General features: G+C 50.8%; 1 protein-coding gene across 11 annotated transcripts in view; it reads right to left on the reverse strand.

The window, feature by feature from the left end:
- The window catches only part of BCAS3 (BCAS3 microtubule associated cell migration factor), a 631,049-nt gene that overhangs the window by 24,302 nt on the left and 591,368 nt on the right, over nucleotides 1-15,379 (reverse strand). For 8 of the 11 annotated variants that reach the window (XM_077311257.1, XM_077311251.1, XM_077311253.1 and 5 more), the window contains one exon: nucleotides 7,462-7,629. The exons of 1 other annotated variant lie outside the window; for it this stretch is intronic. In XM_077311257.1, coding sequence (XP_077167372.1) covers nucleotides 7,462-7,629 — 168 coding nt within the window. Of the gene's footprint in view, nucleotides 1-7,412; nucleotides 7,630-15,379 lie in introns of all 11 variants that reach the window. 2 more of the 11 variants (XM_077311250.1, XM_077311249.1) reach the window with 2 other exon arrangements.

Genomic DNA, 15,379 nt, shown 5'->3' on the forward strand with positions numbered 1-15,379 from the left:
CTGCGGCCTTCCAGATGTCCATGGACTACAATTCCCATGAGCCCCTGCCAGCATTCGCTGGCAGGGGCTCGTGGGAATTGTAGTCCATGGACATCTGGAGGGCCGCAGTTTGATTACCCCTGCTCCAAGGTCTCAAGTAGATCCTGGCACCTGGTACCGGTGTTTCCTCTAAGCCGGCCTGTCTCAACTTTTTTACTGTTGAGAAACCCCTGAAATATGCTGCGGGCTTTGAGACCCCCCCAGAAGGGATGTCAGCTGGCCACATCTCCCTGCCCCGCCCCCAGAAGTCATGTCAGCAGAAGTGACATCATCCGGACACTCCCACTGGATGTGACATCACATCCCATTGCCCCCTGACTCCCCAACGTCAGAAATGGCCTGGCAGCCTATTTCACTGGGCCAGAAACAGGGCAGGGGCAAGCATCTACCCCTCTATTACCCCCTGCTTCCCCCCTACGCTGTTAAATTAAAACAAGAGTACTTACCTCTCCGGACTCCAGTTGCTACCATGTGCGTTGAGTGTCAGCCAGCAAAGATTGTAATGACCAGGGCCCCTTCCCTTTCCACCCTCTCCAGAACCATCAATTGGCCATTTCGGGAGGGGAGGGGGCGGATTGACATAGCCATGTATGGTCATTTCACTGGTGATTTTTTAAAATTGAAAAATACATTAAAATTTATTAACTCTTACCGGATCAGGAAAATCCTTCCAGGGCCCTTGAGAAATCCCAGGGTTTGGCAAACCCCCGGCTGAGAGAGCCTGCTCTAACTTGTGCATGGGTTAAGGGCCCTGACGGAACTCACACAGTTCTGCAGGGCCTGCAAGATGAAGCTCTTCCGCCAGGCGTTTGGTTGAGGCCAGGGCAACGGAAGATCTTGGGCCCCTCCTCTAAGCACCAACCGGGAGAAATAGGGCTGCAGTGGAGGGTGGTTTTGAGGTGGGTGGAGGTGGGATTGTTTTTTTAAAACCCTTTTAAAATATTCAAATATTTTAATGTATTCATTTTGTTAACTGCTGCAAGATGGCTGATCCAGGAGCGGCAGTCTACAAATACGATTAATAAGTAAATAAAAATTCAAAGCAATTCCAGGAACTCCCATCAGCCGCCGCCTGGTGCCATGCAGGGTCTTGCGCTGGCCATGGCCCATTTTGAGATTGCAGCACCCAGGACAACTGTGCAGTGGGGGCAGCCGATGGGAAGAACCTCTTCCCTGTGTCCTGAGAAAGCAAGGGGCAGCGCCCGCTGAGGTCTACAGCGTTGTAGAATTCAGTCTGTTTCCGCGGCCTTTGTTCGAGAGTGCCAAATTTTTGCTAAACATTTATTTAAACATTTAGACAGTAAAGAGTTCAAGGAATATAAACAGGAATCATATCCATGCATCACCAGAAGACAAAATGAGGTCATCCAAGCTGGGCCAGGGAGGGCAGTTTGGGGGCTGAACCTGGTGTGTGAGCTGCCAGCGGCTGCGCTTCCCTCTCTCCCCCTCCCGCAAAAAGAAGCTTGCCGGGCTGTAAGCTAATCGTCCACTTTGGCGGCCAATTTGCTTGTGGCCTGGGAAGTTTCTCACTGCGGGGGGGGGGGGGGGGGGTTTGGGGAGAGGGAGCCGCGGCCCGATGCTGAGGCCTTCACGGCCCGGCACCGGGCTGCGGCCCGGTGGTTGGGGACCACTGATTTACAGGATGTCTCCAACCCGGTGGAGACACGGTGAGGTCGGTCAAAGTACATCCCAAGGCAACTTTAGAAGAAAAACGGCTACTAGGCCCCACTGCCCCTATCATGGACCAAGCCACACCAAAACTAATGGGCCAATCCCTTCTCCGTTTTGCTTATACAATTAACTGTTAGAGTTAAAGCAGCCCGTCTGAGGAGTTAAAAGATTTATTCCAGACTTACGGCAAAATACCAAAAAACAAAAACAAAAACACAGTCGTGGGGAGAAATTTATGGCGTTCCTTGACAAAGACTTCACTGCGATCTTTTAGTCCCCGGCCGACTGGGTGGAAAAGCATTAGAGAAAGTGAAGACTAAGCAAAATATATGTTTTGGAATAAAAGCAAGATGAATGCTTTCAACAGCCGAGTAAATATCAGTGGGGTTAGAACGAGGCTGATTCTCTTTTGATATAATGGACGAGGAAGTCCATTCATCTTGACTTCTGCTTTGCTAATCAGTTTTGAGCTCTGCAAAAAGTTTTAATGAGACATACGGTGGGCTCGTGATTGGCGGCCTCTATGGCTGAGGGGGGAGTCACAAAACCGTTCTCTCTCCCCCCCCCCCCCGGCTCCCTTCTCAAGACCACTCCCTTCTCCCAACTTACGGCCTTTTGTTTTAGTCACGCCTTCTCAAGCATAAACACGCCTACTGGGCTTCTGCCCCATCCTCTCGCTCAAGCAACAGAAAACCAATTTATTATTAAAAAAAAAAAACAGCCTGAACTTGTGCAGTGATTTTCTTTGTACTGCTGTACAATATGTCTTCTTTTTTTTGCACCCTTAAAAAAATTGTTGGTATCACTTTACTTGTGGCCAAAGTTGATAAAGACACTGAAATCAACTTCAGAGAATCATCCCAGAAAGCAGTTGCCAAAAAGTTTCCACTAAAGGGAAGGCAAGAAGAAGAAGAAGAAGAAGAAGAAGAAGAAGAAGAAGAGTTGGTTCTTCTATGCCGCTTTTCTCTACCCGAAGGAGGCTCAAATTGGCTTACAGTCGCCTTCCCTTTCCTCTCCCCACAACAGACACCCTGTGAGGTGGGTGAGGCTGAGAGAGCCCTGATATCACTGCCCGGTCAGAACAGTTTTATCAGTGCTGTGGTGAGCACAAGGTCACCCAGTTGGCTGCATGTGGGGGAGTGCAGAATCGAACCCAGTACGCCAGATTAGAATTCTGCACTCCTAACCACGACACCAAACTAGTAAATGAAGGCCCACTGACTTTCGTTGGCTCCTTCAGGGATCCAGTCAGCTCCTGAATTATCATCAGGGAACAGTTTGGTAAGTTGTGGATGAGCGTACACAGATAGGGATGTTGGGGAGGAATCCCTCAGGAGATCTAAAGCTACCAAGGTGAAGTCAGATCCTTTGCTTCAATGGCATGTTTTCTTATTCTGTTAAAAAGTCCGGCAAATGGTCCAGCAGGCATCCAGGTCAAGAGTCAACTCAGGGTTTTCAAAAGTAGGACAATCCAAAAATCACAGGAGTGGTACCCAAAACCAAAGGGATCAGCTGTTGAACGCACATTTTGTAGGCAAAGGGCCCCAGGTTCAGTGCCTGAGATGTCCAGCTAAAGGATCTCAGGAAACTCAGAGACCCTGGAGAGCATCTACCAGTCACAACAGATCAGGCTTTCCCATATATATATATATATTAAAAATTGTTAAACATTTATAGGGTGGATATGACCATATATGGTTATGTCAAACCCAATGGCCAATGATGGGCCTAGAGGGGGTGGGAAGGGGAGGGGCCCCAGGTGGGCGTGTCCACAGCTCTGCTTCCCAACCATATTCTGCACGATCGCGCCACTTCTGGGGTTTCTCAAAGCCTGAAGAATCATTTGGGGGTTTCTCAATGGTAAAAAGTGGAGAAAGGCTGGGCTACTGGATCCCTAACCCTATCCCTAACCCTAACCCGCCCTGAGCCTTTGGGGAGGGCGGCATATAAATACAATAAAGAAACAAACAAACAAATAAATCGCCTGTTCCTATGGTCTTGCCATGGTCACCTGTTATCTTTTCACCTGTTCCCAGTTTTTATGTTCCAGTGATTTCCCGCAGAGCAGAGGCTCACAGCTCTTGTTTTTATTACTTGTGGATGCAGAGTGCAGGAATTCAGCTTTGTACAGTCTAGGCTCAGTAAGCGTTCTGCATGGGAAATCCTGCCTGGGAAAGTCATGGGTGCCTGGTATGTTGTTCAGTGTGCCAGAATATGAACTGGGAGGGAGGGTCACGGGGGAAACACAAAGGCATGCTGATAAGCTTGTTCTTGCTATCAGTTCGCCGTTTTCCTCAATTAAGAGATTTTTCGTGATCAGCAAGCCTGCTTATTGAGGATGTGACCGAAGCCTGACAGTTGTACCCATTGCACCTTTTCAAGTGCTAAAACAGTGGCAGGAGGGAGGGATGTACCCTGTGGACACTGTTGTGTCGTGTTTGCCCCCCAGTCAAAAAGCCAACTGAGAAGACCTCCCTGAAGTTGTTTTAGGCTGGGGAAACACCAAGGCTTAAATCCTCTCTCCCCACATGTTGTAGCCCTGGCCTGAATGAGCCCCCACGTCTTGCATGCTTGAAAACAAAGTTTTAAACATTGCCAGGAACTCCACCCACAAAACTACTAAGGCACGCCCAGCTGGGGCCTGAGAAACCCAAAGGTCCCACCTCCGGTAGCTGCTTCTGACCCACTGATGGTCTCGCTGGAGCAGACTTTGTCAACCTTTCAGGCTCCGAGGTTCCAGGAAGTGATCTCAGCTGGCCACGCCTCCCTGCCACGCCCTCAGAACTGAGAGGCACCTCCGATGGTAGTCAAACTGCGGCCCTCCAGATGTCCACGGGCTACAATTCCCATGAGCCCCTGCCAGCATTCACTGGCAGAGGCTCATGGGAATTGTAGTCCATGGACATCTGGAGGGCCGCAGTCTGACTACCCCTGGTTTAAATGGTTGGGGGCCCTCCCCTTCCCATCTCCTCTAGGCCCACCATTGGCCACTTTGGGAGGGGACAGGTCAACCTGCCCAAATAAGAGTAAAACATTTAAAACAAAATGAAAACAAACTTTTTCTTTCATGGGGTGGAGGGCTCTCCCCAGCCGCCATTTTGAAAAGTCCTATGCTGCAGTACCACGGAAGGTACCACGGCTGGGAAACCTTGCTGCAGCATTTATCTGCAGATCCAGACTTGACTCTAACTGTTCTACTGCAAGCTATCAGAGCTACCCTCTGAAACGATCTTGTGAACAGAAGCCCAAATCCTGGTTTCAGAAACCCAAAAAAGAACAATGGGATGGTGGAGTCCTCATTTTCTGTGCCAAGCAATACATACTTAAGAGCAAGTTTGGTGTAGTGGTTAGGAGTGCGGACTTCTAATCTGGCATGCCGGGTTCGATTCTGCACTCTCACACATGCAACCAGCTGGGTGGGCTCGCCACGGCACTGATAAAACTGTTCTGACCAAGCAGTAATATCTGGGCTCTCTCATCCTCACCCACCTCACAGGATGTCTGTGGAGGGGAGAGGAAAGTATAGGTGATTGGAAGCCGCTTTGAGCCCCCTTCGGGTAAAGAAAAGCGGCATATAAGAACCAACTCTTCTTCTTCTTCTTCTTCTTCTTCTTCTTCTTCTTCTTCTTCTTCTTCTTCTTCTTCTTCTTCTTCTTCTTCTTCTATACACAGAGGCCTGCAACCCACCCCCATCTGAGAGTATTTCTTCTTTCCCTCTTCTCCCCACCCAAGCCCCAGAAGAGAGATCCAGTGCCACCAATACGACACTGAAAGCTGGTTTTGCAAAGGGCATGGGTCTCAGTTATCAACCACAACACAGAGCTGGGGTTCTTTCCTATCGGTGGGAAGGGGACGTGGTCAACGAAAACCCTGACAACAGGAGCTGAAACACGTGTGAGCGTTTCCTGGTCCCCAAGGCCGCTTGAGCACAGCGGGATCTCTGGAGGGCCATTCCATTTATGTTAATGGGCCCTTTAATTTATCACAATAATGGACACTGATGAAGATGGATTAATTTGGATTAGGGAAGCCGGCACTTTGTCGAAGGCAGATAATTACTCTGAACGGCCCTCAGCTGAAGCGTCACAATGGATCTGTGTCCCCCCACGTGTGGGGGGCATGTGACATTGGTGCGGTGTGCAGAAAGGGAGAGGCACGGGCTAGTTGGGAGAGCGCTTCCCCAGAGGATGTAACCCTCACTCTTATTAAAAATGCAAATATTTATTTTCATGTCCCCATGGGCTGCTCTCTCACTCAAAGGAGAACCAAAGAGGTGGAAATGGGAAGAAACACCCTGTGTGTGTGTGCGCATGTGTGCGTGCGCATGTAGGGGAGATAATCAGCAGGCCTCACACACATTGGCCTTTTGACAGTGATGTCTCATCAGAGGGCGCAATGTAGACTAATAGAATCATAGAGTTGGAAGGGACCTCCTGGATCATCTAGTCCAACTCCCTGCACTATGCAGGACACTCACAACCCTATCACTCACCCACTGTCACCTGCCACCCCCTTGAGCCTTCACAGAATCAGCCTCTCCGTCAGATGGCTATCCAGCCTCTGCTTAAAAATCTCCAAAGATGGAGAGCCCACCACCTCCCGAGGAAGCCTGTTCCACTGGGAAACCGCAGTGGAACATGAGTGAGGGGGGTATGGAATGGCAAGATTAAACCCGTTTTCCCTTTGACGTGCTGCTGGCCGGAGGGGCAAAGGCAACCCCCTTGCTCCGCCCCAGCCCCAGCTCCTGAAACATTGGGCCGCGCAGTAGGGCGACACATGGATTCCTTACGCCACTTGGGCTACCGGTCAGAGGAAGAAACTGGACTAGGGTGAGAGTTGGAGGTCTCCCAGGATTATAACTGATCTCCAGCCAACGGAGAAAACTGATGCTTTGGAGCAGGGGTAGTCAAACCGCGGCCCTCCAGATGTCCATGGACTACAATTCCCATGAGCCCCCTGCCAGCATTCGCTGGCAGGGGCTCATGGGAATTGTAGTCCATGGACATCTGGAGGGCCACGGTTTGACTACCAATGCTTTGGAGGGTGGAGCCTATAGCATCACACCCTACTTAGGTCCCTCCCCACTCCAAGCCCCACCCTCTTAAGGCTCCACCCCCTAATCTCCAGATACTTCCCAAGCAGGAGTTGAGAACATCAGCTGAGATCCGAGCACAGTGACCCTCCCAGGCCTGAGAAATAGGTGACCCCATCCCAAGACGCTCATTACTTGCTTCAACCCCTCCTTTAGTGTCAAAAGAGGCATGACCAGAGATTGAATTTGTGATTAGGATCTCTCACTTTGATTAAATAAAAATGCTAATTAGCTGCTGCTTTGGAGATTATGAAAGAGTTGCAAGGGGGGCGGGGGACTAGTCTCCTACCTGGTTCAAGAGGCTGACATTAGCTCTCTGGGAGGAAATGAGGGTGACAGAGGTATGAGATGCAAGGGTTAACCTCACCCCCACCATCCCACCAGAAAGCCCTCCCCTGCCTGTCCAGGCCTCTTGGGTCCCTTCTAGGAGGTCCTACGGCACCCTCCTGGCCTCACCCTCCTCCCAGCCCCACAACCGATATTGACAGAAAGGCATGGGGCAATCCCATCTGCCCCCCCGCCCCCTCCTCCCCCCCAAATCCAGCGGAAGGCAGGGCTTCTTCACAGGGCCAGGGGGAATCAAGATTAGAAATGAGTGAAAGGAAATCACCATTGGGTGAGAGACGTATGTGATCTCTGATCACACCTCTTCTGTGTACCTGTTCCAGATCCCACTCTGTCCCTACTGGGCGACTCGGACATGGCGTCGGCCAGCCGCTCCCTAAGGCCCTCGTCTGTGTGTTCGATGGAAGACATGTGGCGGAGACCGAAGCTCTCAGGCCAGCTCCCGCAGACTTCCAGCAGGGTCATGCTCCGATCGAAGGCACCTAAGAGAGACAAAGAAGAGAACCCGGGGTTGGTAACAGCGCCGAACCACGGTTGGGGGGGGCGGGGGGCGGCGTCGGCTTGGCCGACAGGACCAGAGCTTCAGGGAACAATCTGGGAGATATTTCATTCATTTGGGACTATTTCCTCTCAATTTCCTCCGCTAGGTAACCTACGACATCGTTCTCTCCTCCTCCATCTGAATCCCCCAACAACAACCTTGTGAAGTAGGTTAGATGGAGAGAAAGACTGACTGGCCCACGAAGCTCCCAGCCTGAACCTCCGAGATGCAACAGGAACGGAAGACAGAAGAACGGAAGTAGCCTTGTGTCCCGGAGGTCTAAGTACATAAGACACGGGTTGGGGGGGGGGGGCGGTGCAGATCCAGCAAAAGTGCAGTCCCGCTGAGCTCAGTAAAAGAGCTGAATATGTTCCCTCCGCCCAGCATTGGGATGCATGAGGACTAAGAATCGTTTTGTTTCGGGGGGGATTCCGCCTATAGAGTCCCAGGGCCTGGATGGTATGTGTGAATGGCAGCCATCTTGCTGAAGGCAAAGTGGTTGTGGGGGCTCTTGGGGGCCTTGAGAGGAGACTGGCCCGCTGGGAATCCTTAGCTGGCAGCCAGAAGCTGGTTGGCGTGAAAGGCAGTGTGGGATAACATTTAAAAGGATGCCCCAGAACAGGGGTAGTCAAACTGCGGCCTTCCAGATGTCCATGGACTACAATTCCCAGGAGCCCCTGCCAGCAAATGCTGGCAGGGGCTCCTGGGAATTGTAGTCCATGGACATCTGGAGGGCCGCAGTTTGACTACCCTTGCCCTAGAACCTGAGTTCAAGTCCGCACTCATCCATAATGCTTATTAGGTGGCCTTAGCCTCTCTCTCAGCCTAACCTACATCACAGGGTTGTTGTGAGATTCAAATGAAGGGGAGATGTTGCCTTGAGGAAGAGCAAGAGAAGAACGGGATAGGCAGAATGGCGGGAGTTGAAGATACAAACAGCGTGCGTGAGGTGTACATTTTGCTAACACACGCAATGGTTCTGACTCACCAAGCCCGGCCGATTCCAGAAATTATCTGACAAGCAGAAAAATTAATGTCTTTCCCACCTCTTCTCTTGCACTATCCTGTAAACAGTCAACGCATTTGTAAAATTTACGTCCGGTGTCTATTCTTTTTGGAATGTTCTCTGTTCCCCCAACGTTGAGCACAGAGAATCCTCACAAAGGTAACCGTAGCAGAGATCACACCTCTCAGTTCTGCCTGTCCGATTTTGTGGTACACGACGCACAATGGCGAGTGACCTCAATTGGAGCTTGGCCCAGAGACTGTACCACGATCCGTCCCGAAGGAGGGGGCAGCCAGCCAGGTCAAGTGCTGGTGGCAAAAATAAGCCCGACTGTTCCACCTAGGTCTACTCCTGCCCCCAATTGCCCTGCTGCTGATTTTCGTCTCCTGCATACCTGGAATTCCCCCAGCACACATAAGGGGGAAAGTTGTTTGGGTTTTTAAAGCACTGTCATTTGAACATGCGCAGCACATGCATGAGACAGCGATGCATTGTGCTGGCATGCCCAATCCCTATCCTGGGATTTTATCCGACGATTTTTTTGGAAGCGGCCTAGCACCGTGCTCAGAGACAGTAACTCTACAGCTAAGATCAAGTTGGCTTCCCAGAACATCAGAAAGAGATGGAGGAGAAAGGATGAGAAAGCGCAAGAGAAAGAAAGTGAGGGGAGGGGGCAAATGCGTGCACATGGGTGGGAAGTGCTGTCAGGTTGTGGTGATTCCACAGACTTTTCGAGGCAAGAGACGTTCAGAGGTGGCCTGCCCTGCCTGTCTCTTCTTGGTGACCGTGGATCTCTCCCATCCAGTCACGACCCAGGCCGACCCGGCTGAGCTTCCAAGGCCTCATGAGATCTGGCCAGGCAGGCTGTCCAGGTCAGGGTTTCAGGCACATCTCCTCCAGCCAATGGCACAGGGGGAAGCAGGGATTCCCTTGTAGGAACCCTTCAACTCTCCCCCTAAGACCTTTCCCTATTACAATGTTCTTCAGATAGTTTTTAACTCTCTCTTCTGTGCACCGGATTCGTTTACTGGGCTCTACAGCAGCCTCTCCGGAGCTGACTCAAAAGCCAAAAGAGATGTCCACTCTTTCTAGTGAAGATAAACCTGAGAAACAGCATTGACTGTTCGGAACAGACGCTGCGCGGTCAAAATACAGGACCGTTCAGGCTAAAGAAACAGCATGTAGAGAACCACACAGAGACAGAAGAAAGGGGCCGGATCCCTGAAGAACAAGGCCCTTAGCAACAAGTTGCATTGTCGAAATTTTGACAAGCAATCAGCCAAAATTGAGACAGTGACGGATGAAGGATCAGAAGACAGGGATCGTTCCTGGAAAATCGGGACGTTTGTAGTAAGAGCCTCTCTCTGAAACTACTGGAAGATGCCAGGCGATTGGAGAGAGAGCGAAAACCTATATAACTATAAACCAGAAAGACTACTTAAAAAAAAACAACAACCAAAAACCATTCTCTTAATTTGCAGTTGTTTCCTAATTCAAAAATAGGACGTGGTGTTTGACTGCATGCAAAGATTAGATGGCGGTCCCCGGATCACTTCAAAGTACAAATTAAAATTATTCATGTCTATTAAACGGCACGTCTCCTGCGGAGGCTTACTTGAAATCGTTCCCGCTTGGAATGAGATTACAGTTCCAGTTTTGGCACGGGGATGGCATGCAATTCAGGCCGCAATTAGGTAACCGAATACGTAGCGCTTTAGCGGGCCTGGTTTTCGCCAGCCTGCCGAGGTCGGGATGGGGGGCGGCGGGGGGGGGGCGGCGGGGGCGGGAGCAGACGAAAATGCAAACGCCGCCGGAGTTTTCTCAAAAGTTAAAAGCGCCCCAAACACATCCCTGCTTATCAGGCCTTTGGTGCGCCTCTTTGATCAGCTGTCAGAAACTATCTACGCTTCTGAAATGACTGTACAGTTTCAGAGATCACCCTGGGCCTCTGACAGGTAGTAATAGGAAGGGTGAGAGGACCAGGCCCCCCGGCAGCCGTCCCTTCCTCCGATAACGTCCAAAGAACAGAGCCGATAATCAGTGGCAAACACCTGGGACAGGCGGTGAGGCCTTGCATCTGCACAGCGCAGAGATTATCTGGGACTCTAATGGCCTGTTCAAAACAACAACCCCCCCCCCATGGTGTCGTACATGAATCTGTAAATGTGAAAATGAGATTTGTTCGAGGTAAGAACCATGAGACGGGCTCCCAAATTTAGCCAAGACCCCTTTTCAATTTGCTTTTGCTATGGCTTGCAAGACCGGAGCAAGTTAACTAATGAGAGGACATTTTGGAGGACCTTAGTAGCACCCCACCTGGCCCCAGAACACACAGCCACAGTGATCCATGCAGCGGTCACCTCTAGATTTAAATTCTGTAACTCACTCTGTGGACCTACCCTTATCCCTGCAACTGGTACAGAATGCAACAGCCAGGGTTCTCACGGGAACACCCTAGAGCAGTGGTCCTCCACCTTTTTACCACCAGGGACTGGTCAACACTTGACAATTTTACTGAGGACCAAGGGGTAGTCTTTTGTCGAGGGACGTCGCCACCACACGAGCCCCTGCTCTGTTTGCTTTCCCGCTGGTGCCCTTGACTTCCCGCTGCCCACTGAGGCGCATGCGTAGTGCCATGCCGAGGGGGAGCCCCAGCCATGGTGGCTGCTGGAAAGCACAAAAGGTGAGCCAGCGGCAGAGTGGCAGGGCAGCCCCCGAGGCAGCAGCTGGCGAGGAGCCACGGCCTGGTACTGACTGATCTTAGGACTGGTCCCGGTCCCCGGACCGGGGGTAGGGAATGCTGCCCTAGCGGGCCCATAGACAGTTGTCTCTGGCCTTGAGAATAGAACATATCAGATACAGTCAAGAACAAATTTCTGGGCCTTCTGTCTGGTACACTAAGCTTTTCTTTACAGAACAATAATTTTAAAAATATGATTTTACCCTCCTATACATCGCCCCCACTCCTCCTCAAGCCTGCCTCTTAATGCGGGTGGTGATGTCACTTCCAGTGACGTGTCACTTCTGGGAGTGTGGCAGGGAGGCGTGGCCAGCTGACCACTTCCAGGGCTGCTCAAAACCTGGAAAAACTATTTCGGGGTCTCCTCCATGGCTGAGAAGGTTGAAGAAGCCTGGCCTAGAACGGAGGCCATTGTACTTTGGTCACATGACGAGAAGACAAGAGTCCCGCTGGAAAAGACTGGGGGGAAACTGGGGAAAGTGGAAGGCCCTACAGGAGAAGGATTAGAAGCCACCACGGCCCTCAGTTTGCGAGGCTTGAGCAAGGATGTTTTTGGAAGTCATGAATTCACAGGGACGCCAGAAGTTGGATGTGACTTGATAGTCATTCAAATAGGTCGTTCCACCCAGCCATGCCCATGTGGGGGGCAAGAAGCCTTCTTACAGGCCCCGGCACTCGCTAGAGCTTACAGCTTGTGGAATTCTTCGGACCCTTTTCATGTTAAACAAGGCCGGGGGATCTTTTTCAGGGGCTCTTAGGCGGCTCCCCGCCCTCCTTGTTAGAACGCGATGATGGGAGATTGCGTCCTTATCACCTTGCGAAAGTGGGAAGCCCAAACACTCTCGCTCTGCTTTCATGCCAGCCTCTGAATAAGAACACAAATAGCGTTTGATGCTCTGCCAAGGCGGTGGCAGAGACACCCACATAATAATAATAAAAAAAAAAACTTCAGAGACAGAGAGAGACCGACTCTCAATTCTCATGCCAGAGAGAGCTTGAGCAAGCGTCAAAGAGAGGAGGGCAGCATTAGCACCCCAAATCAAGGCACAAAACCTGCCAAGAGGCAGTGTGGGGTAGGAGCATTAATGTGCATGCGGGTACCAGGAATTAACAAGGGCCAAAATGCTGTCTTGGAGGTGGAGGAATGAGAACTTGGGAAGCTCCATTTGATCATTCCTCCTCTTTCTGCCCCCAAGCTGGCATTCCACATACATGCCTCCCAATAAATCTCGCACCAAGACATGAAGCTGAGATTCTGCGTGCGCCAACAGCCCTGTTTGGCAGTGGCTACCCTGATTACAGATTCCAAATCAATGTCTGTCTCAATTTTGTTTCTTAAAACTTTGGGTTTTGTTTGGCCGCAGCTGGACTAGCTATTTTTCAACCTCCCCTCCCCGCTCCAGGCCTAGGAGTTCAATCTCTTGGGATGGGCACGTTCCTCTCGGCTGGCGTGCATGGGCATGGCGAATGACCATCTATCTAAGCCAGGGGTAGTCCACGTGTGGCCCTCCAGATGTTCATGGACTACAATTCCCATGAGCCCCTGCCAGCGAATGCTGGCAGGGGCTCATGGGAATTGTAGTCCATGGACATCTGGAGGACCACAGGTTGACTACCCCTGATCTAAGCCATTCTCAAGAGGGGCTAGATGGCCTCCGGGGAGGCCCTTGCAGATTTGAAGGGGGCCACAGACTGAACAATGTGAGCCCCAAGTATAGTTGACTTGGGATGTCAAGTACAGTTAGCCAACACTGCCAGGGGCTCATGGGAATTTTGGTCCATGAACATGTGGAGGACCACAGGTTGACTACCCCTGGCTTAGGCCTTTCTTAGCCTAGCAGATTGTGCTCACTGATCCAGCCCACTGCTGGGGACCTGGAACCTGAGAAGGCCAGGGCCAAAAATGGGTTGAGAGAGCTCACAAAAAAGAATAATCTCCCCCTTTGCTGATTGCCTGTAACACACATCTGGGTGGCTGTTGGTGCCATCTGGGGAAGGCAGAAGGTGGGGGAGGGAGATCTGTGGGGCATGACCCCCAAGGATCCATTCTCCAAAGTGGCCTTTTCCTCCTGGGGAACTGATCTCTGTGGCCTGAAGATCAGTTGGCAACCTTGTCTGCAGATGAAGGGGTAATTATTAGAGAATTGAGCCCCATCCAGCAGTCTGAGCTGTGCCCTTTCTTGAAGATCCAATTTCTGGAGACCGGGGTGGGGGGGTGGGGTGGGGAAGGCAGCAGAGGGAGAAATGATGACAGATGACCAACAGCTAGAGCTACTGGGTTCAGCTTTGGGCGCCCCAGTTGAAGAGGGATGTTGACAAACTGGAGCATGTCCAGAGGAGGGCAACAAAGATGGTGAGGGGTTTGGAGACCAAGATGAGCGAAGAAGGGTTGGGGGAGCTTGGTCTGTTTAGCCTGGAGAAGAGATGACTGAGAGGGGAACTGATAAGCATCTTCAGGTATTTGAAAGGCTGCCATGTTGAGGATGGAGCAGAGTTGTTCTCTCTTGCCCCGGAGGGACGGACCAGAACCAATGGGATGAAATTAATTAAAAAGAAATTCCGTCTAAACGTCAGGAAGAAGTTCCTGACAGTCAGAGAGGTTTCTCAGTGGAACAGGCTTCCTCGGGAGGTGGTGGGTTCTCCATCTTTGGAGATTTTTAAAACAGAGGCTGGACAGCCATCTGACAGAGAGATCGATTCTGTGAAGGCTTAAGGGGGTGGCAGGTGACAGTGGATGAGCGATTGGGGATGTGAGTGTCCTGCATAGTGCAGGGGGTTGGACTAGATGACCTATGAGGTCCCTTCTAACTCTATGATTCTATGATTCTATGATTCTATGATTCTATGATTCTATGATTCTATGATTCTATGATTCTATGAGCAGACAACGACATAATAAGGCCGTTTGGTAAGACAGACCCCCAAATCTCTCCAAGAGGCAAACTGGGGACAGGGGGGCTCTTGGAGCATGTGGGTTTATGTGGGCCCTCTGTGGCCAGTGTGGGTCTGGACGGAGTCTAATCGGTTTGGCACCCGGCTTTTGGAATTGCATTTTGGATTAAGGTTATCGGCTTCCTTCAGTCCCTGGCCAGGAGTTAATCCTCACCTGCTTTAATCTCCCGTTACTTGTCACACTGAATTGTTGAGGCCTCCCTAAAGCAGCAAATGATCACGAAGCTGTGTAGAATTTCGGCTGCCTGTTGACAAAACGTTCCCCAGTTCTGGATCAAAGCGATCCAAACACCATGATGTCTACACAGTGCGCAAGTTAAGCACATGGGTATCATTAAGCTGATTTTGCACTACTGCTTTGGCTGGTTTTTTGTTGTTGTTGCTATTTATTCTGGTTTCATAACTCCTTGGGTGAGATACACGCCACTCCTTCGAGCTACACAGGACGTTGAGGCTCTGCCCCTGGGCCACTGGAAATCCTACAAAATCCTAGGACTGCCAGCTCTGGGATGGGACATACCAGGAGAATTTGGGGGTAGAGCTGGGAGTGGGCATGATTTGGGTTGAGGACTAATGATAACAAGGCTTAGAACAAGGTCAAGGGGGGGATATGGGGCATTGAGAACGACAATTTTAAATGGTTTTATTGTAGTATGGTTTTATCAGAAGCTATTTACAGTGAACGTTTAACACATTGTACACTGCTCCGAGCCTACGCAGGGAGGGGTGAATTTTAAAGTCTACTACTAATAGTAGTCACAATAATAATAATAAATCCTGAGGACCTATTTCTGTTATTTTCCAAAATCCTAGATTTCCAATCCCCCAGATCTTCCACGCACAGCAAGGACTGGGATCCCCCACCCCCTGAGCACTGGATTCCAAGAGGAACGGAACAGATTCCCTCTTCTGGCTCTTCTGTGACTGGCTCAAACCGGAGGATCCCGCAGTTCCTTTCACCTTCTCGGGCAACACGGGACAACAAATCTCCAG

The sequence above is a fragment of the Paroedura picta genome, chromosome 15, assembly GCF_049243985.1.
Source record: "Paroedura picta isolate Pp20150507F chromosome 15, Ppicta_v3.0, whole genome shotgun sequence".
NCBI lineage: Eukaryota > Metazoa > Chordata > Lepidosauria > Squamata > Gekkonidae > Paroedura > Paroedura picta.